This window comes from Pseudorasbora parva, chromosome 15, assembly GCF_024679245.1.
Source record: "Pseudorasbora parva isolate DD20220531a chromosome 15, ASM2467924v1, whole genome shotgun sequence".
Classification (NCBI taxonomy): domain Eukaryota; kingdom Metazoa; phylum Chordata; class Actinopteri; order Cypriniformes; family Gobionidae; genus Pseudorasbora; species Pseudorasbora parva.
Window position 1 is genome coordinate 35,029,702 of NC_090186.1, and position 26,710 is coordinate 35,056,411.

The following is a 26,710-nucleotide window of genomic DNA, read 5'->3' on the forward strand; positions in this document are numbered from 1 at the left end:
AGTTCACTTTTTATTTTTTTAAATATCCCTTAATTTATACTCAGAAAATATAACGTCCCTTGCAGTTCAAAATGCTTGAAGGATACATCAGATGTCATCGTTGCGCCAGTTTCGCTTTTTCAGTAAGTTTATATGGAAGCTGTCTGCCGGAAGCTAGATATTTTACATTATAACATGTTAAATATGGATATTTTTATTACAAAAACCCATCGTTTCGCTGCAGAAGGCCTTTATTAACCCCCGGCTATTTTAGGGTGCCATTTACTGCCATTACAATGCTTGGAAGAGCCAGGACATTCTTTATATATCTCTGATTCTATTTGTATGAAAGAATATACACATAGAATGGCTTGAGAGTGAGTACTGCATGGGGTACTTTTTGGGTGAACTTTCCCTTTAAGAACTGTTCCCAAACATATAACATTTAAGAAACATAATAATCACAGCCAATAATAATTTCATAGACTATTTAAATCCAAACGTATTATATCCAAACGGTAACATTGCCTAATATTCAAAATGTAATTCAATGATTAATGAGATTCAATATATATATATATATATATATATATATATATATATATATATATATATATATATATATATATATATATATATATATATATATATATATATATATATATATATATAAATTATTATTATCTATTATTAGGTCCAAAGCTAGGTCCATTTTACTTAATCTAGAAAAAGGATCTCCGTGTATTAAATTAACTGCATCTTTTATTTCAGCCAATTTGTAACCATTTTACGTGAAGTAAATTACTTTTAAAAACAAACAAATCCTCTCAAATAGTCACTGAGTAAAAAGCCAAAAATTACCTCAACTAAATAGTAGGCTATTTCATATAAACATTTTACACTATATAAATTTCATCTAAACATTTAGATGAAATTAAATGTTTCATCTAAACATGTTACACTATATTTAGGACAGTTAATAAATCCAGAAAATGATCTGACTAGTGAGAAAAACACCAATCCCCCAAAACCCTCTGTGAGCATGCGCGAGCACAAATAACAGTCACACACGAGCTTCTCTGCACAGGCAGCGATGCTTGTTCCTATAGCAACAACCTCTCGCGCACATCCGCCGCCTCCACCAACACGGATCCGCGCGACCCTCTCCTCCTCCCCACCGCATAACAGCATCCCTATGTCAACAGGATATTTCCTGAGACGGAAATACGACGGGGGAAGGAAAATGGCGCTCATCCCATCACAGATCCTCAGAGTAGCGATACTCCTGTCTTATTTTTCTATCCTCTGCAATTACAAAGCCATAGACATGCCCGCGCATCAAACATACGGCGGTAGCTGGAAGTTTCTTACGTTCATAGATTTGGTAAGTGCATGTGTATCGTTCCCATGCAGTGGCTGATTATTATATGAGATCTCCATAATGCATTATATATAGACAGGCCCCTGTTATGCTGAAATATGCCAGGTTCCTACAAAAAGGAGTAGCCTACAAACGCCAACACAGATTGTCTTACGTCATATTTACTGATCATGAAACGTTAATCACATGACGTAATGACTTTTTAAGTCTTTTACGATGATGTCATGCTTTTCATATCTCACACCCTCATTAATAATGAATTTTGTTCTGAAGGGTTGTGCTGAATTATGACCAGTTCTCTGAATGATTAGTAGGACAAATTATGCATACACAGTTTTGAAATATAAAAATATAAAAATAGCAGCAAAAGCTTTGTCTTTAGCTCTGGCACTCTGTGCCAGCATCTGTATATACACGCACACACAAACACATACGCATTGACTGTTATGACAGTCTGTGAGCCAATGACTCATGTTTTCCACATAAACAGCCCATTTTCTCCCCCTTTTTTGAACAGTGATTTTTTAATAGCAATAAAAGTTGTTTTGTTACACTTCACGTTTGCACATCTGTTCCAGTGCACTGTTAGGGTTTGTGTTTTTTACACACACAAAAAATCTTGTCTGGGAATAATCTTATGTACAGATAATTTCTGTACAGATGTGTTTGGATTATTGATGCAGCTTTTTAAAACTTATCTTGTTTCATAACGTTATGTTTCTCTAGCGCTCTAGTGACTATATCAAAATATATGAAATATGTTTCATAATATTGCTGTTTTTACTGTATTTTGCAGCCTTGGTTAGCATAAGTCTTCCTGACTCCAAACTTTAATGTACCAGCAGTGACTGCATTACTATTCCAAATTCTTCTATGCATTGACAATATCGTGTTATTTTAATACTTTAACACAACAACACTTTATATTAATGTAACATTAATAAACTCTTTCATTGTCTGTAAACACAGAAGAGCTGAACTCACCTTCATCACAACCATAGAGAGATAGGGAAGTGATTTATTGTTTGTGCCGCTTTGTGTTATAGTATAAAAATTAATTATGAAAGCATTAAAGGACCTCTGACACCAATCAACCTGGCTGTGTGAACTAATATTAGAACAGACGATAAACACATGTCAACCTCAGAAAGGCTGATAATCTCATCTTGGCACAAAAAAATGTGAGTATGTCTGGATCAAATACTTGCACTGTAATAGTCACACTCCACTGTAGCTTTGTTACTTTTATAAACGTTAAGTAACTGCCATTGTGCCATAACTGTGCCACTTTGATTTCTGCCATTTTCTTTTTCAGCAGGCCTCATTAATTATTACGTTTAGAGGTTTAGATTTGGCTTTTTCGCAATAGGACACTTGAGGCGCCCGGCATAGGAGTTGAGCTCTCTGTGTCGTACATAAAGTGCCTGGTCAAGTGTGGCCGAAAGCTTTCAGTGATCTGAAAATGAGATACCCATGGATTAATTAGCAGAGTTTAATTAGCACAGTTGCACATGTTTTCTGAGTGTATCATTACTGTGATGAAAGGCAGTCTATATTTTTATGAGAGCAGTTGCTATGTTGCAAATGCTTTGCAACCAATTACAAATTGAAAGGATGCATTTAGAGCGCATAGCGTCTGAACTAATACAAGTGCACCTAGCTTTATGACATTTATTTTAACATGAATGCATTACCTTAAATTTCTAGGACTTGCAAACAACTTTTTTTGCAGTATACTGTAGCAGTCTGTTGTTTGATAAGAAGTGAGCCCAATTCCTAGCCCAATTAGTATTATTCCCAGCCTCAAACAAGCAATTCACTAGATTTCATGGAGACTTGAATCTCAGTCCAGGAATCCTTGCGGTTTGTTTATAAGCACAAAATATGGCTTTGTATAGCTAATAAATGATTTTATGCCTCTTTTGGCTTCGTGTCCTCGCACCGAGGCAGTTTTTTTAACTCTCAAATGATGTGAGAAAAGGATCAACGTACATTTTTAGCTCAGCTAAAGCGAAGATCAAAAGCATTAGTGAGGGTAGAGTAAGAAAAATAGATCATTTTTGAAGGCTGGTAATAGGGATTTAAGACTTTTCCAATAAAAGATTGGTTTTGGGCAAATCGTACATTTATATGAAGCCTTAGCAGGGCTTCTCCTGTCTTCAGACACCAGGAAACAAATTTAGGAGCAGAAAGATAATGAGGAATGAAATATTTAAGAGTGTATTAATGGGAGACTTTTTTGCATGTTGGAATATCTGTGGAGGAGATATAATAAAGAAACCCTCATAATTCCATAATGTCTTTCCATCGTAAATTAACGTCAAAGCAATCTCCTAACACTCTCATCACGAATGTTCACTAATGGAAAATGGACTAAAAAAAGACATATTAGCTTAAGACATGAAATAGGTCATGGAGGAAAGGTTGCGTATTAAATCAATGCTGGTTTTCTTGCGGCCCGTCATGCATTGTAACATGTCAACAGTATCTGTATATTGTTCTGTTTTCAGTGATGTTTGTTTGCTCTTGGAAAATGACGGCACTTAGAAATACTCGTATTCTATTTTCAGACAACCGAAGATGAATGCATGGCTTTCATCAACTTTCCCTTCAACTTCCCTCTTGTGTTCCTTTTTAAAAGACAGCTTTGATTTGTATGTCAGTGAGAGGCCTTCAAAAAAAGGACATTTTATTTATTTATTTATACGAAAAAAGCTTTACCTAGTTAGGGCTTCAAATACAGCTAAATTTACAGTTAGCAGTTCCTTAAACCAAAATAAATATTTCATTTTCTGCAAACGGCCATTCTTGGCTCATTTTGAGTCAGGCTTGTGAATTCAGTGAATTGTTAACTGGAGACTCGCTCTGACTGGATCATTTGAATCAGAACAGCTGCAATCGGATTGGTCCAATTCACAAATTAATCAGATTTGCAAACCGATTTAAGTTAATTCACAAATAAAATAATGAGGAATGACATGTTTTTATGAAATGTAGTGGAGTTAAGTTTGAAATTATGTTTGGGAATGTACAGTAGTGAAGGAAAAGTTTAATTGTACATAATATATTTGATACCACTGCTACTTTACTACATTTAATAAGTATATGTACTCCAATACATTTGAAATGAGTTATGCCCGGTACACGTTGTACGATTTTGGGTAGTCCCAAATGATAGATGAACAATCGTGGCAATTTCTTTGGTCCTAGCTCCTATAAATGGTGGTCCTTCGTCTTACATGGAGATAGCTTCAAAAACAGCCGTTGTCATGATGTCAGAAATTTAGCATGATCATCCCATGCTGCTCCCAAGGTCTGCTGACTAGAGCCAATAAAAATGTAACATGAAATGGCGCATTGTTCATTACAACATGGCGTTAAAACTACTTTCCTCTAGCAACAGTTGACAGCAACAATGTCAACAGTGTGATATGTACAGGTACATGTAGCAATCTTATATTTGCTGAAATCACAGTTTGCAGTAGGGCTATATACAATTTACAATTACAGTTACATTTTGCATGGCACCTAACTGTTTTTAATATCACCATTTACAGGGCATTACTGCGTTTTGCCCTTACCCAAACTTGTCAACAAGGCTACTTTATGTGAATGAGAGTGTATTCGTGACTAGTTGCTGAATCGCAGGTGTTTCATATATAGATGAGAACATGGTAGTTGCTGGGAATGAGGCCTAAAGACTGATTTATACTTCTGAGTCAAACCTACACCGTCTTATAGCCTGAGGCATAGCCTGACGTAAAGCTCTCCAAAAATGTAACATGCGGATTTTAAATGATCTGTTCTTCAATTTTTAACGAATCAAGTTGCAACAAAACTCACTATCTGTGAAACCAGACCCATAACAAGTAATTTTGACTGTAATGTATCTCTACTTTTACTTAAAGGGTTAGTTCACCCCAAAATGAAAATTATTTCATTAATTACTCACCTTCATTTCGTTGGACACCCGTAGCACCTTTGTTCATCTTCGGAACACAAATGAAGATATTTTTGTTGAAAGCTGATGGCTGAGAAAGGCTTCCGATAGGCCTTCATTAGCATTCAGTACATTTCCACTCACAAGACCCATAAAAGGCACTAAAAACACAGATACAATGTCCATCTCACTACAGTGGCTGTACAATAATTTTACGAAGCAAAAAAATCAGAAAAAATCAAAATAATGACTTTATCCACCAAGTTATTGTCTTCCGTGTAGGTCTCAGACGTGAACTCACTCTAGCTAGCGGCGCTCCTCCTCTTCCGGGTCATGTATCTGAACGGTGGAACTGCGTCATATTCTCGCGCATGTTTCGAGTTCACGTCAGTAACTTGGCGGATAAAGTCGTTATTTTGATTTTTGTGCGCACAATAACTATTTTCGTCGCATTGTAAAATTATTGTACAGCCACTGTAGTGATATGGACATTGTATCGATGTTTTTAGTGCCTTTTATGGGTCTTGTGTGTGGGTCAGTGGAAATGTACTGAATGCCAATGGAGGCCTATCTGAAGCCTTTCTCAGCCATCAGCTTTCAACAAAAATATCTTCATTTGTGTTCCGAAGATGAACGAAAGGTCTTACGGGTGTCCAACGACATTAAGGTGAGTAATTAATTAAATAATTTTCATTTTTGGGTGAACTAACCCTTTAAATATGTTTTTCAGGTACTCTTTACATCTTACATATTTGCCCCCTTTCTTAGGTATACTAAACTCTACCTAACCAGTATCTTATGATTCTCTATCAGGTCATTCAGGCGGTGTTCTTTGGCGTGTGTGTCCTGACGGACCTCTCAAGCCTTTTGACAAAAGGCAGTGCCAGTATGGAGCAAGAGAGACAGTTGAGGAAACTGATTGGCTTACGAGACTGGATGATGGCTGTTCTGGCCTTTCCCGTTGGTGTGGTACGTATAAATCACTAAGCAGATTTCTCATTTTCCATATGTACACAAAATGACTGATTATATCCATAAAAACACACTTTATTTGTGTTTGTTGGACCTATATCCGGAGATTATGAGCAATGCTGCTGGCTCAGTGAGGATATGTTGATATTCAGATAACATCAATGCTTAGAATCAACGTTGAAAATTGGATTGAAATTGAATAAAAACACCAATATGGCCAATTTTCAAAGTAAAAGAATGTAGATTATCCAGATTATTACAGTGCAAAAACTAAATTAAACTAAAGTTTTGGAAAAGTTGTAGCTTTTATATAAGTTCTACATATATGCAAACATTGCATTTTTTTGTATACAGAAAATCTGAAAAAGTAATTGGCTGGCAGTGAAGTAATAGTGCGGTTAGTTTAAAGTGTGTGAACCTCCCGTAAACTCTCTGAGCCATCAAGTTCAATTGTTAATATGTGGGAAAGAAAAAAACAGTACTGTAACGGAACATGAATGCAATACTTTGTCTGGAGCTGCCCTTCCCCTCCCACACATGTCATTGACATTAAGATGTCTGAAACCACAGGAAAATAGAGGCGACTGTTCAAAACTTGTTTCGAGCAATCATTCACTGGATCTAAGAAAGCAGGGTGGTGTATTGAGCACATTTATAGAGGGTGCCAAAAGGTAAAATACTGCTTGCTGCAAATGTATGACCAATGTTTTAATATTTTTGCAACTTAGCAATTTTTTATGTTTTTGAAAAAAAGCCTCTTATGCTCAACAAGGCTGCTTTCATTTGATCAAAAATAAAGTAATATTGTGAAATGATTACAATAAAAAATGCTTTCTCTTTTAAAAAATAAATATTATATTGCAAAGATGAATTTTCAGCAGTTGTTACTCCAATCTTCAGTGCTATAAATCATTCTAATATGCTGATTTGGTGGTCAAGAAACATTTTTTATTATTATCAATGTAGAACATTTCTGTTGAAACCATGATTTAAAAAAAAAATTTTTTTGATCAGGACTCCTTGATGAATAGAAAATTCAAAAGAACAGCATTTTGTGTCCACCAAAGCGCTTTTTCCGAGGCTAGTGTATTTTTCCTTTTTTTTTAATTTATGGGAGCGTCTATTTCATGCTCAAATGTCACAGAGAGTTAGAGAATGGTTAACTTTGGGTAAAACGCTGCACTCATGGCTACTTTTTTCTCAGCCAGCCAATCACAGTGAAGGAGGAGTTTGATAAATACCAAACCAACCAACCATCACATTCTGCTTGTACAACGATAAAAAAATGATAACAACAAACACATCTCTTCCACCAAAACTAGTGCCAGAGCATTCTTGCTGAATAAAAGTATTACTTTAAGAAAATAACAATCTTATTAACCCCAAAATGTTCACCACTTTTTTTACATTTTAAGATAAACATAGAAGTCCCTCTAAATAAAACAAGCAAACTAAACTAAATAACAAGCACAAGATACATATTACTTAAAATCAACAGCATTTTTCAGAGGTATGGATTAGCATATGTGCAATCCAGTTCAAACATTTACTGTGTTTTGTCTTTGTAAGGCAGAATAAACACTTGGTGCCTTTAGATAAACCGTTGAAACAGTGAATCATCGCATTCCTTAAAATGTATAAACCTGCAGGTCAGGTCAGACAGCATTTGTATTTTCTCAGCACATACCACTATATCTGGACACATCAACACATGCTGCTTTGCATAAGGGGACTATACAGACACCAATACGCATTGTCTTACATGTACATCTCATTTGCTTTGCAAATGCCCAGTCATCTATCTGGCACTGCCACAAAAAAATCAGCTGTTCAATAAAATCCCATAGTGCAAAGTGGAGAAGGAAACACTGTGTTTTGTGTGTGTCCGTGATGACCATCAGATAATTACATGGAAAATATTTAAATTGTGCTCATGAATGTATCTTTTTACACTACATGGCACAATTTCAGCGAAGGGTGAAGGTGTAAGGTGTCAAATGAGTGTCAAAGTGACTTAAACCTTAAGCAGGAAGAAAACCGACTTCATTTTAAAGAAAGAGTCACAAGCAATCTCCTTATACATTGCAAGAGAGCACTATAACTTTTCTCTTAATATAAATAAAGCAAAGTCTAAAAATATTAAATACATTCTGAAGTGTGCAAGTATAATGGGGGTTACATTAGTAACCAAGATGTTCTTTTAAATTCAGTAATAATGTTTCACAATATACTGCATTTCTGTATTTTTTTTATTAAATAAATGCAGCTGTGATAAGCAAAAGAGACTTTTTTCAAAACATTTAAAAAAAAAGTATTATTCTGAACTGATGGTTTATTTTTAAATATAAGACTGACACACAGATGTTAATATAAACACAAAAATAAGCTATTTTAAATGTGTTATGCAGTTTTGTTTTTAAATATGTTTAGCATAATTCTCCCCAAAAACAGTAACGAAAATGATGAAAAACAGTTCAGATTCAGTCTGGCCATATACGTCGGACTGAACTGACATATGAAGATACCAATACGTCAGCTGAGTCTGATGTAATGACGAACGTGACTGACTGATAGGGGACATTTTCTATTTTAGTATATTCTAAATAGTGCTGTCAAACTATTAATTGTATCCAAAATAAAAGTTTGTGCATACATAATATATTTGTGTGTACATTGTACAATTATTATGTATATATAAATACACACGCATACATGTATATTTGCATGTATATACTGTATATATGTATTTATATAATTTATATTTTATATAAATATAAAATTCTTAAATATATATGTGTGTATGTATTTATAAGTATGTATGTATAATGATTATACACAGTACATACACATATGCTATATTGCCAAAAGTATTGGGACACCCCTCCAAATCATTGAATTCAGGTGTACCAATCACTTCCATGGCCACAGGTGTATAAAATCAAGCACCTAGCATGGAGACGCTTCTACAAACATCTGTGAAAGAATGGGTCGGTCTCAGAAGCTCAGTGAATTCAAGCGTCGTACTGTGATAGGTTGTTACCTGTGCAATAAGTCTATTGGTGAAATTTCCTCACAACTAAATATTCCACAGTCAACTGTTAATGGTATTATAACAAAATGGAAGCAATTGGAACATGCACATGCTGAGGTACACAGTGCGCAGTCCCCGAGTCAGTAGCTACTAGGGCTGTCATTAAAAAAAAAAATCTAATTCAAATAGATATCAAATATCAAGAAATGTATTTGAATATATTTGAAATCAACAACACTGACACCTCCGTAACGGAGATTCAATCACAAATGTATTAACTGTCTGACAGTCATAAACAGGACTCATAAAAAATAAATTGTTAACATAATGTTTGAAACAGCAGGTTATCAACTTAGTCGTATTGAAGTGCCACTATGCAATCATCACAGCTTTCAGTTTGTCTACCGCATCAGATGTCGACGCTGTTCTCTCCAGTAGCTGGAATGTGTTCACAGATGCCATAGCAACTCTCAATGACCACCAGGACTTAAACACTCTAAAAAATGCTGGGTAAAAAACAACCCAATGTTGGGTCAAATATGGACTAACCCAGCAATTGGGTTGTCTTAAGCAAATATTTAACCCAACCGCAGAGTTAAAACAACCCAATTGCTGGGTTAGTCCATATTTGACCCAACATTGGGTTAAAACAACCCAGCATTTTTTAGAGTGTACGGTTTTATAAAAGCTATTTATTTGTTGAAAAGTGTAATATTCATCTCAGAAAAATAAATTCTTCTGTCAGGCGCAGTTGAAGTAACTGGGACAAATGCTGTCAATATGAGGGTGTAGCCAGGCTATGTCTAAATGATGTTTTTTTTGAAAATGTAAAAATGCAGATTGTTTGCTGTCATGGGTAGGTTTATAAACAGTGCCATTGTGCCAACATTATCTTCATAACTTAAATAATATAATAAATAATAATACAAAGTTTATCCCTCTGAAAAAAGTAGTTTCCTCTCTTGTCAACATTATAGCTTAGTGCAGTTGAGCGCGACGCGCGCTGTATCATAAGGACACACACTCAAAAAGTAATCCGGTCAGGTTGTTTACATGGTGAAATTTTTCGTTTGATCGATTCACTAAAAAGTTTATCCCACGCCTCTCAAACCGATTACAATTTCATTTGGTTTGGGCATTTGTATTCCAATTGAGGTGTTTATATGGAGCATTTTAATTTGGATTGGATTTTTAAACCAATTATAGTGCTCCATGTAAAGGAACCCTACATTTTTAAAAAACAATTGTGCTACATGGCACTTTAAAAACCAGATAGTTTATTTATAGTTCGATTACAGATATGATGTTCAAATGCAAATTCAAATATCGAATAAAAAGTGACAGCCCTAATAGCTACAGACCTCCAAACTTTGTGTGTCTTCTAGAACAGTGGTTAGAAAGCTTCATGGAATGGGTTTCCATGGCCGAGCAGCTACATCCAAGCCTTATTACCAAGTGCAATTCAAAGTGTCGGATGCAGTGGTGTAAAGCACGCTATCACTGGACTCCAGAGCAGTGGAAAGGTGTTCTCTGCAGTGATGAATCACGCTTCTCTTTCTGATGGATAGAACACCTTTGAGATGAATTAGAGCGGAGACCGTGAGACAGGTCTTCTCATCCAACATCAGTGCCGGACCTCACAAATGCACTTCTAGAAGAAAAAATCCCATAAACACACTTAAACCTTGTGGAAAGCTTTCCTAAAATAGTTGAAGCTGTTATAGCTGCAAAGTGTGGGCCAATTCTATATTAAACCCTATGGATTAAGAATGGGGTGTCATTAAAGTTGTAATTTGAGAGAAAAGTTTTTCAATGAAAATGCATTAATATGGGCAAGGCCTCAGCATATAAGAGTGATTTCTGAAAGCTCATGTGACACTTTGACTGGCATGTATGTAATATATATATATATATATATATATATATATATATATATATATATATATATATATATATATATATATATATATATATATATATATATATATTAAACATTTTAACATTTAGACATGCAGCTTTTACCGATGCATCATTCTGTGGATATTTGCAGAACTTGCAGCTTGCAGATTCTCAGTGGGGCTTAACGAGATGGCAGACAGAGGATGCTACCTTGTTAGCTTGTAAAAAACTTAGCAGCCAGACAGCCATGATACAAAGACGAAATAGATGCTTGACTTGGCCCTGGCCCTCAGTCTAAGAGCTGGGCATGAGGCTCAGCTTACAGCCATCACAATGAGCATCATTAGTGCTGACGTTAATATTGGCAAACAGGCTCGACTGTGTTTGAGGGATATGCATACTTTGTTAGCTTTATCCAGGTCATTTCCAGACACCTATTAGTGGTATGTGTGTCTTGCTGATATCCACTCTTTTGAGATACAATGGGAACGAATTCTGCTCCATCTTCCTAATGACCTTAGTCTATACAGTATGTCAGGCCACAGGATGAAGTTTCCCAGTCCAGCTAGGCTGGCTGGATAATAGAGAAGGTTTGCCACAGTGTCCAATGAGAGTGCATGGAACGGGTAAATCCAAATAAACCACCTGTCCGGCAGTGAACTTATTTAACTTGCGCTTTCAAAATGAAGCCCAAGGTTTTCTTGAAATATTAGGATTCAAGCACCTCAAAAGCACAACAGATCCTTTCACAAGGCCTATCCTCACAGTGCCGCCCGTTTATTTGGATACAGTGATCATCATCCAAGCTCTTACTGGAAACAAGAATCCTCCAAAATAATCGGAGACACCCAAACCAAACAGAAATCTGTCACGCCCATAAATGAGACCCATTAATGCAAATACGTTTGAGCAGTTCAGGATTACAGCAGGGGAAGTGGAATTCTTCCTCAGAGAGCCTGGGACTTCAAACGCTCCTTCACAAGGCCTGCATGCTTCACACCAATGTGCCTGTGTGTGATGCCCTCATCATCTTAACACTGTCCTTTTTCAAAGAAGGCATCTGTAGCTCCAAGTAAGTGCTGGATAAAAGCAGCTCTCAGGGATTAATTATGGTATACTGATATAAAAATATGAGGTCTGTGTGTTGATTTGCTGTGCTCATGGCTGGTTTTAGTACTTGTCAAGGTTTTGCGCAGAGGTTGTGTCCTGTAGATGGGGAATCAAAGAGGATATTAGACAAGTTCGACTTTCCTTAATGAGATCTGCCGGCATGAGTTAGACAGTTTGCACGAAGACCTGCTGGGAATCTGGGGCGAGGAATGGGTTCAATTTAAAGTCTTTGTGGGGAGTGATGAGTGAGAGGTCTTAAAAAGTTATGAAGTTCCTCTGAAGATAATATAGAGTTGCAAACATTTTTTTTTTTCTACGGTGTGACAAAGGGTCTCACCATCAGAGATCTAGAGGAGTCCGAGCCTCAACAGGTCAGGGCAGCAAAGAGGGACCAACACAATATTAGGAATGTTACGCCTGATCACTGTATATAACATATTACACTGTCATTATTTATTTATCAAAAATAAAGACAAAATGAAAAAGCCACGGGTGACCAACTAGGTAGGGGACAGGATTGTAACACAGGAAGAGTTGTAACATGACCAATTCCAACGAATCAAGGAAAAGATATAAGTTATATGACAATTTCAGTTTCCTCTGACTTCCTTTACGATCCCACATGGAGGTTTTCCAGGCTGTGCTGCTATCTCTCCTGAAGCTACAGCAAAAAAAACAAAAACAAAAAAAACGAATATTCTACCTTTGTAGATAATATTGTATGAGTAATAATTTCAAAGCACCATGCTAATACACCTAGCTAAAGTATGAGTGACAGTGGAAGGGTAGGTTGTAACACGTGTTTTGAAACAACTATCCACTTATACATACAACTAAGAATTTTTATTTTATTTGAATAATTCTATAGAATGCCTATGTTTATGTTAATTTGCACTTTCACACACACACATGCACGCACGCATGCACGCACGCACACACACACACACACACAAACACACCTATATGAATGTGCACGTACAGACATGTACAAGCAAACGCACACAATATGCACATACACTCCCCATATTCACACATATTGTACTGTTGCAGCCATTCATTTATTTAAAATAAACTGTTGTTATGGCATATCACTTTAAGTACCCTTAGTTTTTGTGAATTTTGACTACCTGTTACAACTTACCCCAGTAGTGGGGTAAGTTGTAACAAAGGACAAGTTAGTATTTGTCATCATCTCACAAAGTCTGTGATATAGTTGGAGAAATTTAAATGTGGATACTTTGCCTAAAAGTTTCAGACGTGCAGTTAAAAAAAGGGTAGTTTTAGGTGCTGAAGACGAAAGTGTTACAACCATACCCAGCCTCCCATACACTCTATGATTGCTTGTAGAGCCACTTTTAGCAGCAATTAGTTAAAGTAATAATTTTTTTGTATCAGTCTCTCACATCATTCTGGAGGAATTTTGGCCTATTCTTCTTTACAAACGTTTCTTCATTTCTTTGAGGTTTGCGGGCATTTGTTTATGCACAGCTCTCCCTCTCAAGGTCCCGCCACAACATTTCAGTCTGGTTGAGGTCTGGACTTTGACTGGCAATACCTTGATTCTTTTCTTTTTCAGCCATACTGTTGTATTTTTGCCGGTGTGCTTGAGATCATTGTCCTGTTACATGACCTAATTTCAGCCCAGCTTTAGTCATCAGACAGATGGCCACACATTTGACTCTAGAATACTTTGATATACAGAAGAGTTTATGGTCGACTCAATGACTGCAAAGTGCCCAGGTCCTGTGGCTTCAAAAACAAGCCAAAAATCATCAACCCTCCATCAGCATGATGGACATTTGAGTGGTTTGTGCTGATATTGTAGATTGTCTACAAACCAGATGGTTGGTGGTTCAATCCCTAGTTCCACCTGACCAAGTGTCGAGGTGTCCATGAGCAAGACATCTAACCCCAGCTGCTCCCGACGAGCTGGATAGCGCCTTGCATGGCTGACACAGACGTCAGTGAATGGGTGAATGTGAGGCAATATGTAAAGCAGTTTGGATGGCCATGGGTCTGTTTAAAGCACTATATAAATGCATTTACCATTTACCATATGCTGTGTTTGGTTTTTGCCAAATATGGTGCTGTGCATTATGGCCAAACAGCTTCACTTTGGTCTCGTCTGTCCAAAGGACATTGTTCCGGAAGTCTTAACGTTTGTTCAGATGCAACTCTGGAAACCTAAGCCGTGCTGTCCTGTTCTTTTTAGAGAGAAGAAGCTTTCTCTTGGAAACCCTCCCAAACATGACATACTTGTCCCATTTTTTTCTAATTGCACTGCCTTGAACTTTAACATGCTAACTGAGGCGTGTAGAGTCTGAGGTGTATTTCTTGAGTGTTTCGCAATTTTCTGATCATGGGGTGAATTTGCTGGGATGTCCACTCCTGGGAAGATTTTCTTGAATGTTTTCCACTTGTGAATAATCTTCCTCACTGTAGAATGATGGACTTCAAAATTGTTTGGAAATGGCTGTATAACCCTTCCCGGATTGATGGCAGCAACAATTGCTTCTCTAAGACCATTGCTGATGTCTTTCCCCCTTGGCATTTTGTTAACACACACCTGAATGCTCCAGACCAGGAAAATGCCAAAGCCTTTGCTTTTATTGTGGTAGTCACGCTTGCTAATGATCGATTAATCAAAGGCATTTGATTAGCAGCGTTTAAATGCTACTTACCTTCTTAATTCCCATGGAAGCAGTAAGGGTGTACTTAGTTTGTAACCACAACTTTGGCTTTATTTTTGTTCAACAAGTAATGACATGGTGTAATATGACATGTGTTGTAGTTAATTTAAGGTAATATTTACCTAATTTTAAAATCAACCAAGGATCAAATAACTTTGTATTATGTCCTGTTACATAAAACCATAGAATTCTTTCTTTTTTTACATGACTGTAGATAGATAGATAGATAGATAGATAGATAGATAGATAGATAGATAGATAGATAGATAGATAGATAGATAGATAGATAGATAGATAGATAGATAGATAGATAGATAGATAGATAGTAGGGGTGTAACGATACGCGTATTCGTATTGAACCGTTCGGTACGAGGCTTTCGGTTCGGTACGCGGTACGCATTATGTACCGAACGGTTCTTGGACTAATTAATTAGATTTGGAAAATAAAAAAGTGTGTGTAATATAATAATATGCGTTCAACAAGGTAGCCCAATAACCAAAACGACATAACAGGCAATGCCCCTGACACCGCCGAAGTGAAAGAAGAAAAAAAAACACCAAATATGTTTTAGGCTGCTCAGTCAGGTGCTCGCTTACTCAGTAGGCTACGCGCTGAATGCTCGTGGCAAAATGGCAATTGCGTTTAACAAACCAGAAATAGAAGATCCTCCAATAACCAACAGGTCCTGGTGTTTGGGTGAACTTTGGTAAGCTATGATGGTGTTGGCAAGATTGATGGATTAAAAAACAACGGTATGTCGCATTTGCTGATGGTACAGCAGCGGGAATAATTCATGAATGTCAATCAAAGCCGACAACAAGACGATCTTGTTGTCTTTACGCCGACAACAAGACGATAAAAAGGAGAAACAGCCACAAACTATCCCACAAACTATCCCCGCAGCATTTAGACAGACATTTCCAACTTATTCAAATGGCAAAAGACATCACTGCGGCGAGTGGTCCATTTATAGCCGCGGATATGAGACCTTACGCCCGTTTCACATATACTCCGTCTGCAGTGCGTGTGCGGTGCGTATTTTTTTCCGTACCCATGTTAACGGATTACAGTTTTCACACTGCACGCGGATGCGGTCCGTCAGTCCGTTCCAGGAGCGTTGCGTTTGCAGCAGTGCACGGATCGTTTTCGTACCGAGTCTATTTTTTGCTGCGCTGCGTTGCTGCATTAAAGTGGTAGAACATTGTTCGCATTAAAATAAACATGTACTGACGTGAAAATCTAGTAATTTCACCACAGATGCATCTCATTTAAAATATACTCTTGTTTCAAAGTCAACACATGGCTTTTTTTTTCTCAAGTAAAGCAACAAAACGACACCTTACCTGGCATTTAGGTTAAAAAAAAGTGCCATAATGGAGAGCACTCGTACTTTCTTGGAGGTGAAAAGCAAAGTTCTTTTTGACCTGCAGGATTTCTTTTAAAAGGGTGTAAAAACGAAAGAAAAGACCAGAGTCGGCTGTTTTTGAATAGACTATTGTAAGTTTCTAATTTAAAATGTTTGTGATTTAAGGCTATAAAAACTATGTTTAAATGTTTTGCCACTTGTGTGAGCTAAATCTAAAGTATATAAATATGAATAAATGAATTTAATAAAATGTTGTTTAAATGTAGTAGGCTACGTAACCTGACTTCTATTAAAGAGTAAACAAAGAAAATTGGAATTCTGACGAGGCATGTTCAGTAAAAACTTTTGGATTTTAAATAAAAAATAATGAATAAATGCTGTGTTTGTGGTATGCAACAGTGGCTCAGTTGCGGACTGCAAACGCAGCATATGTAAAGCACTACAGGGTGTGGGGCTCCTGCAACGCACACGCAACGCAACACGCACCACACACGCTAATGTAAAGAGCTAATGTCTTATTCCTGTAACTACATAGAAGATGGGTAAAATCATACAACAACAAAAAAATCATACTTTGTTAGTTTTAATAAAATAATAATAAAAAAGGTAATTTCTGCCAATTTTTTCTTTTTGCTGTATCTAAAACATACCGAACCGTACCGAACCGAACCGTGACACAAGTGTATCGTATCGAACCGAACCGTGAATTTTGTGAACCGTTACACCCCTAATAGATAGATAGATAGATAGATAGATGGATGGATGGATGGATGGATGGATGGATGGATGGATGGATGGATGGATGGATGGATGGATGGATGGATGGATAGATAGATAGATAGATAGATAGATAGATAGATAGATAGATAGATAGATAGATAGATAGATAGATAGATAGATAGATAGATAGATAGATAGATAGATAGATAGATAGATAGATAGATAGATAGATAGATAGATAGATAGATAGATAGATAGATAGATAGATAGATAGAAAGAAAGAATTATCCCAAAATACCTAGGCCTATTACTTGGGTACATTTATATCATAACATGATATAAATTTACTTGTATTGTGATACAAGATTTTGGTCATATCACATATAATAGTAATACATACTAATCTCATTAATTTTGAGGAATAACTATAACAAATACTTTAGAAAATTATATTCTACAATATGCTGATAAAAGGAACCCATCCTGCTAATGCTATGTTTTTGTGATCTGATGATTATTTTTCAGTTTCTTCTTTCTTTTCGCTTTGCAGTTTGTGGTGACTATGTTCTGGGCTCTTTACCTGTATGACAGAGATTTGGTTTACCCAAGACTCCTGGACAACTTTATACCACAGTGGCTAAACCATGGCATGGTGAGTGGGAAAGGATTTTCTTTTCTTTACTTTTTTTTAGAAAGTACACTCTCAGAAAAAAAAAAAGGTTCAGTGCTGTTACTGGGGCGGTACCCTAAGGTACAAAAGTAAAAAGGTCATCATTGTACCTTACTCACCCCTAAATGGTACATATTAATACCTTAAAGGTACATATCAGTACTTTAAAAGTGCGTATTAGTACCCTAAAGTTACATATTAATACCTTAAAGGTACATATTAGTACCTTTTCGGTTTTGTACCTTAGGGTACCACCCCAGTGACAGCAATGTACCTTTTATTACTGCAAGTGTACAAGACTGTATATATCCTTCACTCTAAGACAGGAACAACAACAACAAAAAACACACATTTTGTTCTTTATAATCTCTTGGGCCACATTGACATCAGATGTGAAAATGGCAGTTGTTGTGCAATCACTCACTGAATTGAAGGTGGGGTCAAAAAGTAGTAAGTCTTGTTTTTATGACAGGTGAGTGTTCTGAACTGAAGTGTGGTGGCATTATTGTCTGGTGTGTAATTCCAGTAGCAAATAGCAAATGTTGCCATCAGTGAGCAAGAATGTTTACACACACATATTGTTATGAATGCACCATTAATATATCTACAGAACTGAAAAGGTTTCGCTGCAATTAGTCTAGAGGAGTCTCCACAAGAGATATTTAATAACCTAAACGCTTCCATATTGAATCCTTCTTTAATCTACTGAAGTGGCCTCGACAAAAGAGGTTTTGGGACCTAGAGGCTTCTGATAGATTGATAGGAAATACAGCTCAGAATGAGGCTATTACTGGAAACGTGGTTGGATGTCTCAGTCGTCGCTAATCACAGGATGTATTCAGTTGACTTGGGTATAGCCCGGGGCCAATGACAACACACGTAGCGGTTGCTAGGGAAACATGTCTCGGTTATTAATCAAAATGAATGTAACCTTTGAGCCTAATCAGAAATCGCCTCTATCTTTTTAATGTGCGGTGGCATTGTGAAATCATATGCAATTGGATTTTCCGCAGGGTTTTTAAACCTTTTAACATTTGTCATTAATACACATTAGAGAGTACATGATTTCTTTAGGTATGTGCTAAAAACGTGCATTTCTTTGTTTCATTTTTTCATAATGTTACATCAGTGATTGGGTAGATTATGAGCCAGAATGGGTTGAGAGTCTGTTCTCAAAGACAGCAGGGAAAAAGCTATGCAAATGATAAAAAACAAAATGCAAACTTAAAAGCTATGATCATACATTGTTTGAATAGAAAGAAGAAAATAATAATGGTTCAACCTCACATTTACATAATTAGTTGAGCCGATATGGCCAATTCAGGGTTTATAATGAAGAGAATGCTCTTTCCTCCTAGTCAGTGGTTTTCTCCAGCTAGCGATCAGCACAGTTGTGCTGCTGAGGGTTGACCCACGGGAGAGAACTACCTTCCAGCTGAGAACAGTTTGTTCTATGCAAAACGTTCCAGATTATCCCGCCTGCGACCGAAAGAGGGTTACTCCATTGTAAATATTTTGAAGCATTCCATGGTACCACATTTGTTTGTTTACCCATGCTGCCATGGCAACTGTCTTCTGTTCACTGGCTGCTCTGACAAAGAAACGGTGATTAAGCCTTTTTACTGTTTTAGGCAGAATCAAGCACGGTCAAAAGTCCAGTCCGAGCTGTGGCCTAAGCATTTGTACTAGAGAGAGACAGATTATCAATGTGATCTTTGCAGATATTCACACATAAAAATAGATTTTGACCTCTAGATTTTTTTTAAATAATAATAATAATAATAGCCTAATAAAAATTTTACACAAAAAACTTACACACATTATAAGAACAAATGATTCAAAATAACTAGAAAAAACATTTAGACAACAAAATTATATAAATTCCATAAATTATAACAATACAATTAAAATATATAAAAAAGAAGAATATAATTTATTTAGACTACAAAACAACTGAATAAATGGAAGAAAAATAATAATAACAATTTTCTTGTAATTATACAATTTATTAACTTAAATATTTAAAAAATTAAGACCATTTAGACTACAAAACTACTTTTCATAAATCCTAATATTCTTAAAATGATAATATTAATATATTTACTATCATAAATTGCAACAACAAAATTGAAATGTTTACTAAATGATTAATAGATTACAATGTTTATATATGAAGGATTATTTTAATATAATATTTATAATAATAATATTTGTTATTATTATTCTGTTTTTTATTGTTGTAGTCTTATGATCATGTAGTTATTGGTCAAAAACAAAAATATTAACAAATTGATTTGGCATATTGGTTTAAAAAACATGTCGATCTATCTGTAATTTATAGCATGTGCCTGTCAGTGAAACCCCCACAACAGGACATTTATGAATCCTTTACACCTTGATAAACTAAGAGAGAGAGAGAGAGAGAGAGAGAGAGAGAGAGAGAGAGAGAGAGAGAGAGAGAGAGAGAGAGAGAGAGAGAGAGAGGCAGCGGCTGCTTTTCACAGACTTCCTTAGAAATTAGGCCACAACAAACCATAATAGAGCTGGGTGACTGCTCCTTTTAAGTCATTGTATTTGAATACACTAGACATATTTATAGTTATGCTGGTGCATACAGCTCATATCTACAAAGTCCTTTGAAACCGTCAGGGACTCTCTAGATATATGTTGACACAAGAAAAAATTTGTGAATATTAATCACATCACTAGAATGTAAAATCTTTGTCTCTGTAAGTGCAGACAGGAAGTGACATGAAAAGATAAGACAAAAAACACAATTTCCCCCCAAGTGACAAGGGAAAGGACATTTTCCCTGTTTTGGAGCTGTCAACGGCACTGCTGTATATTTGGCAAGCCTATCAAGACTCATAATGTGGTGATAACAATCAAAACAGAGCCCCTTCAATAGGACTTAGAGGCTGCTACTAAACTTTCATGGCATCATCGGAAGGCAGTTTACCTGCGACAAAGTATCTGTGACAATAATCCCGTCTCTGCTTTGTGAGTACTCCACCTGCAGAGAGAGACCTGTCAGAAGAGCGTTTCGCTGCTCTAGTGTTAATGCCAGTGGCCTCCCGCTGAGCAGCCCCCACGTTCAAAGCCACTCGCTCCAAATGCATCCCACAAATAAACATCTTACACCTACTTCGAAAAAACACCACTGGCGCACATCTGAAAATAAAAGGCCGACGACGTCCCACGTGAAGGTATTTTCTGGACTAGCCTACGTATTTTTCAGTCTGAGCTCTTAGCGGTAACTTTCCTCATATTTAATTCAGAAGGTAGGTTCACGGTAGCTTTTAAACGATACAGGTCATTGTGCACGGGGGCTTTTATGACTGATTACCTGTGGTAAACAACCCCAAGATCTCCGTCGCGCTTTTATTCACACCACTAATTGTTCGGGGGAAGCAAACACGATACACAGCAATTCCTGTTCCGCTGCGTGACCTTGAACGCACTCGATTCTGCTAATTAATCATGCAGTAAGTTCAAAGACGATGTCATCAATATTTATGAGTAATGGTTTCAAAACCTTCAAAAACAACCATTGCTGCAACAGGGAACAGGGAATTTTACACAAGTATCCCAAGCAATATAGGCCAGTAATGAATGCCAGCTTCTCTTGGCCTGTAAAGAAAAACTCACACTGAGAGAAACCAGACTTTGCAGGCCAACTCTTTTTTTTATTTTTTTTATTGTCTCTCAACCTGTCCTTCTTCTGGATTTGTGGGATGTTGTTAGTAGAAAATAGCTGAGCCCACAGGCCAATTTGAAGAGTGCTCTCCTCCGAAAATTGTCTCTAACTGTACGCTCTCACTGCTCCCACTGTTTAGACTGTGGGGATAAGTGTTTCGCCATTTACAGTAACAAGAATCCATCTTCCGAGAGAGAGGAGAAATACATCCATGTGACTGAAATCGATCAATGTCACAGTCCTTGGCTGCGCTAAACTGATCCGGGCTTCTGATGCACTCCAGTGGTGTTTTCTCTGCATCTAATAACATGTTTGGTTTGCCACTGTCAGAGGAACCTCAGACAGACTAGTTTCTGCTTAACCAAGGGTATTACCCAGACCGTCTTTAGGATACCGCGAGGATAAGAACCAGATGTCACAGCATATTAGACATTTTTCAGGATCTGTTACACTTTTCTTAAGGGAAGAAAATGCTAAATTCTGTCATCATTTACTCACCCTCATGTCATATACAAACCTTTATGACTTTTGGGAAACAAAAGAGAAAAAAAAAACTGTCCAAACCAAGTCAATAAAATAAGTGATGATAAAATACACCTAAATTCAATATTAGTCTGGCATAAACTGGATGCAAATTACCCATCAATTATCAAACTGAAACCAAAAGGGCTGTCTGACAACTAGGAATTACAATTTACGCAGGCTAGTAATCACTTGCAATGCCCAGACCCGGATTCATATGCGCATTATTGAATGTATTAGTCCCCATTAATGTAAAAATAAGTCAGGCTGTTAACAGATTGCCACCTGGTGGTCGTTGCCAACTTGGGAACTGGTAGCATACAAGCTCAGGCTGTAATTCCCCAGATTGCTGCACGATGCAGAATCATTTTAATGACATGTTGAAACAAGGCTCCCCTTCATTATGGCCATTGAGGTTTCCCTGCAAAATCCTTTGTCCCGTGGCTTGCCATTCCTCGTATGCAATGAAGTAAAGTGAAGCAAAATAAATCATCATTCTTGTGGTATTTTCCACAGTGGAGTGCCACCGTCATCATCCATAGAACATTTACCAGCGGATTCTTTCATGCACCGCTGGAGAACGCGAGCTTTGATCTTATCTCAGGCTGGCCGAGAAACACAAAGTGTCTCAGTTTTGTTGCAAAGAGCATAGTACAGTCAGTGGTTGAACTGTTGAACATAAAGGAGAGGTCAGTGTTATTATTGTTAACAAAAACTGAAATAAAAACATAAATGAAAATTTAAATACATTTTTGACCTTCAACGCTTACTAAAATAAAGTAAAAATAACGAAAACATTATTTCAGTATTAGTTTATAAGCCTCTACATCAGTGGTATTCAAATGGCAGGCCGCGACTTGGTTACATCCGCAAGACATAATTGCACCATTTTACCATTTCTAGAGATTAAAGTGAGCAGCCCGTCAAAACAACGGAGTGGTACACACCACAGTCGCTCAAAGTCGTTTACAGTAAGAATCTTTCGTTGCTACATCTGCTAATATTTTATGGCAAACGCACTTCATTTAATCAAGCCCTTTCTCACTGTAATCCTGAATAAGTTACCAGAACTCAAAAAATTTGAGGCAATCGATTGATTAACTTAAAAGTCACAATTTTACAGAACTTAAAGCAGCACTAGGTAACTTTTCAACCTTCATAATATATTTTTTAAGACTCTTGTGATGATAAATCGACTTACAATAGGTTGAATGACACGTCTGCCATAGCCTGATGGGGTCTGTATCGTTTTTAATCGTACTTGTAAACTTCGGGTTTCGGGTAGTAACCCGAGAACAAAAAGAACTACAAAATTCGACTGCTTTACGGCATATACGTCACTTCCACCGACACCCACACTTCCTTAAATTCGGACGTGCGAGCCGAACTTTGTTTGCCGGATAATATAGTCATGTCCGAAGCAGCACAGACAAATAAGAAAGAAAAGGTTTTGTTGGAGGAAAGCAATAAGAGGAAACGAAAAAGTGATGGTATTAAAGCCAGGACGAGGATCAACATTTTACCAGCGTTTGCTCGTCGGCGTGAGCTGAAGGAGGCGTGCCCGACCGATGCTGTAATGCTTGTAATACGGTGATTACCTACCACTCAAACATTGAACTGAAGTATCATATAGATTCTGTAAAACGGTAACTAATAGACTACTATAATGACGCTGGCTTATAAACGTGAGCATCGCGATTATTTGGCGTTTGAAAAAAATAAAACCCATGAATTTATATTTATATGACATGCTGAAACAGGCCACTGACTGTAAGTTACCTGGGATGAAGACATTTCACACGCGACGCCAGAAGAACTCTGAACTCCTTCTGCAGGGTTCAGGGGAACTGTTAGTGCTGCACCAACCCGCGGCGCCACTTTTATGAAGTTATTTGGCCCGCACCGCACCACTGTATATATTTTTACAACTCGCCCCGCACCCACGACCATTAAATAGACATACGGGGTCCGCGGGTTATGAGACGACCCGCGCATCACTAGTTCAGGGCTATCAGGGTTGTCATGTCAACAAATGCACGCGCGATGGCATCCCCTGTTGTAGGATGACAGATCTTACGACAGTAATTGAGGACATTATTTTTTCCAAACTGTAGGGGGACCCCGAGAGCAAAAGTAGCCAAGTGCTGCTTTAAAAGGTTGTATTATCTGCTACTTGTACCTTTTGATAACAGTTAAAGTGCTTATTTAGCTCAACTCAAATATTAGTTAAAATGACGTTTTCTGTTAAGGTAACTCAATTATTTTCGGTTATTATAACAAAGTTTTCACAGAACTTTAAAAATGAAGTACACAACCATACCATTTTATGTTAACAAAACTAAATTTTTATTGGTTTGTGTTGTCATTGTTTCACCATGCTGGGTACTACCAATCAAAATTCCCCATGGGTTCCGACATGCATTGCGGCATGAATAAATTATGTATCTGAATTGTGACTAATTTTCTTTTTGTAGCTTGTTTTATGTTCAGAGTTGATCTGTTTATCTGAATTTTGTAGAGATTCATAGAGAGTGTTTTCAATCCTTAAAGGGGGGGTGAAATGCTGTTTCATGCATACTGATCTTTTTACACTGTTAAAGACTTGGAATCCCATACTAAACATAGACAAAGTTTCAAAAGTTAAGGTGGACGTTTGATGGGAGTATTTCTTTGTCAAAAATACTACTTCCGGTTAGTCATAAGTTTCGGCAAGTTTTTTGAGATCATGCGTCCCCTTTGACGTTAATGGGGGCGGAATTTCCTTGTATGGGCCTTACGGACAATTCTACCGGAAGCGCGTGAGAGAGAGCGAGGGAGAGAGCGAAAGTAACAGCCTACGCCCATCAAAGCGCTGGTTTGTAGGATGCTGGACAGGTGACAATTACACATAGCACATAATGTCACCAAAAAAGTGCGTTTTTGGTTGCCAGACCAAGACAGTCCTGCACAGATTCTCCAAAACCCCGCGTTAAGGCAACAGTGGATGTAATTTGCTTTTCCGGATCAGCAACTGAGTTGCGCGAATGTTTATATCTGTTCGCTGCATTTCGGTGCCGACTGTTTCATAAACAAGGCCCAGCTCGACGCCGCATTTTCCCAATCGCCTAATGCTGAATGATGGAGCAGTCCCAACGTTAGAAGGGTGAGTGAGACTGCTTCAAATGTCTGTGTTTTTTTAGTCCGCTTACTGTCTACACAAACCACGCGTAAACACACAAACACACGTGCACAACTGCACTTCCCACATGTACACCTTCAAAGACAAAAATACGACGATATAATTCAAGTATAAATATGTAAATAACACAAGCCGCTAAGCATATTATATAGTTAGTGTATAACTTGTAACTTACCACATACAGACGTCCTGCTCTAGTCGTTTTTGCTGCTGCTCCTGTTCAACTGCAGCCTCTGGGTCTGATTCCGGATCATAGATGTATGGCTGTATCTGATTAAAAGCCATATTTTTTTTTGAATAAAGTTTTTTTCCCGCTGTTAGGGATGACGGACTCGACTCAACACACAGCACGCTGCTGCACACGTCATTATTTAGCTCTGCTCACACGACACGCCCCCACCCGCTCGGCTTTTTTCGGAAAGACTCGGAACACCGCATCTTTCTTATATAATTATTAAAAAAATAAAGACTTTTCGGAGATATGCAGGATGCAATGCTACTCTATAGGTACTCAAGATTGACATGACACTGACTGAAACTGAGTGTTTCACCCCCCCTTTAAGTAAGGTTTCAAACGGTTATGAATCAGCGGATTGATTCATGATTCGGCTCACGAATCAAACTGCTAAACTGCTGAAATCACGTGATATTGGTGATCCGAATCATGAATCAATCCGATGATTCATAACCATTTGATTCTTTATTTGTGGATTGAAAACAAACCCGGAAGAGAAGACAATGCTTAATAAAGTCGTAGTTTTTGTGATTTTTGGACCAAAATGTATTTTTGATGCTTCTGAACTTTGATGCTTCTTTTTTTGAACTAACTGATGTCACATATGGACTACTTTGAATATGTTTTTATTACCTTTCTGGACCTTTCTGCAATTGTTCTCATACTAAATATAAAATATCTTAAACTGTGTCTGAAGATGAACTGAGGTCTTACAGATGTGGAGGTCTTACAGATGTTTGCCCAGCGGCTGCTGTGACACTTGTTCACACTGCTAAGAGTAACCGAGGGTAACGCAGATATGGCGCAGTTGACAGGCGACTCCCTCAGACGTCCCGGCTCCTTGGTTAAAATAGCAGTTTGCTCACAATTTACAAATAGTTGGAAGCATTTGGGATATCATAAGAATTCAACTGAACAAAATATATAACACTGGCCTAGTGTTTTTTGGATATTTTACCGCAAAAATACTACAAAGTGCACTTTTATTCGCAATTAATCCAAAATAGAATTTTGTGTTTACATAATATATGTATTTATATCAAATATGCAGAATAATTATACACAGTACAGACGCATACTATGTACACACAGACATTTATTTTGGATGTGATTAATCGTGATTAATCGCGATTAAGCGTTTGACAGTTGACTTAAAGGGTTACTTAAGCGATTAGCATATGCCTTTGTATCAGTAGAAACCCTGGAGTTTATTCAAATGATTGTGCTCTCTTCTCTCCCCCCCACCCCCCATATCCTCCTGAGACAAGAGATTAAGTTCAAGTTCTCTGCATCTCAAGCCACTCCCTTAAATAATATCT

General features: G+C 37.3%; 1 protein-coding gene across 1 annotated transcript in view; it reads left to right on the forward strand.

Moving 5' to 3' along the window:
* The first annotated feature begins 1,030 nt into the window (after window positions 1-1,030).
* aig1 (androgen-induced 1 (H. sapiens)) overlaps window positions 1,031-26,710 on the forward strand; it is a 63,112-nt gene continuing 37,432 nt past the window's right edge. The window contains exons 1-3 of the mRNA XM_067417891.1: window positions 1,031-1,363; window positions 6,114-6,269; window positions 17,640-17,741. Of these exons, the coding sequence (XP_067273992.1) occupies window positions 1,073-1,363; window positions 6,114-6,269; window positions 17,640-17,741 (549 nt within the window). The 5' untranslated portion in view covers window positions 1,031-1,072. The remainder of the gene's footprint in view (window positions 1,364-6,113; window positions 6,270-17,639; window positions 17,742-26,710) is intronic.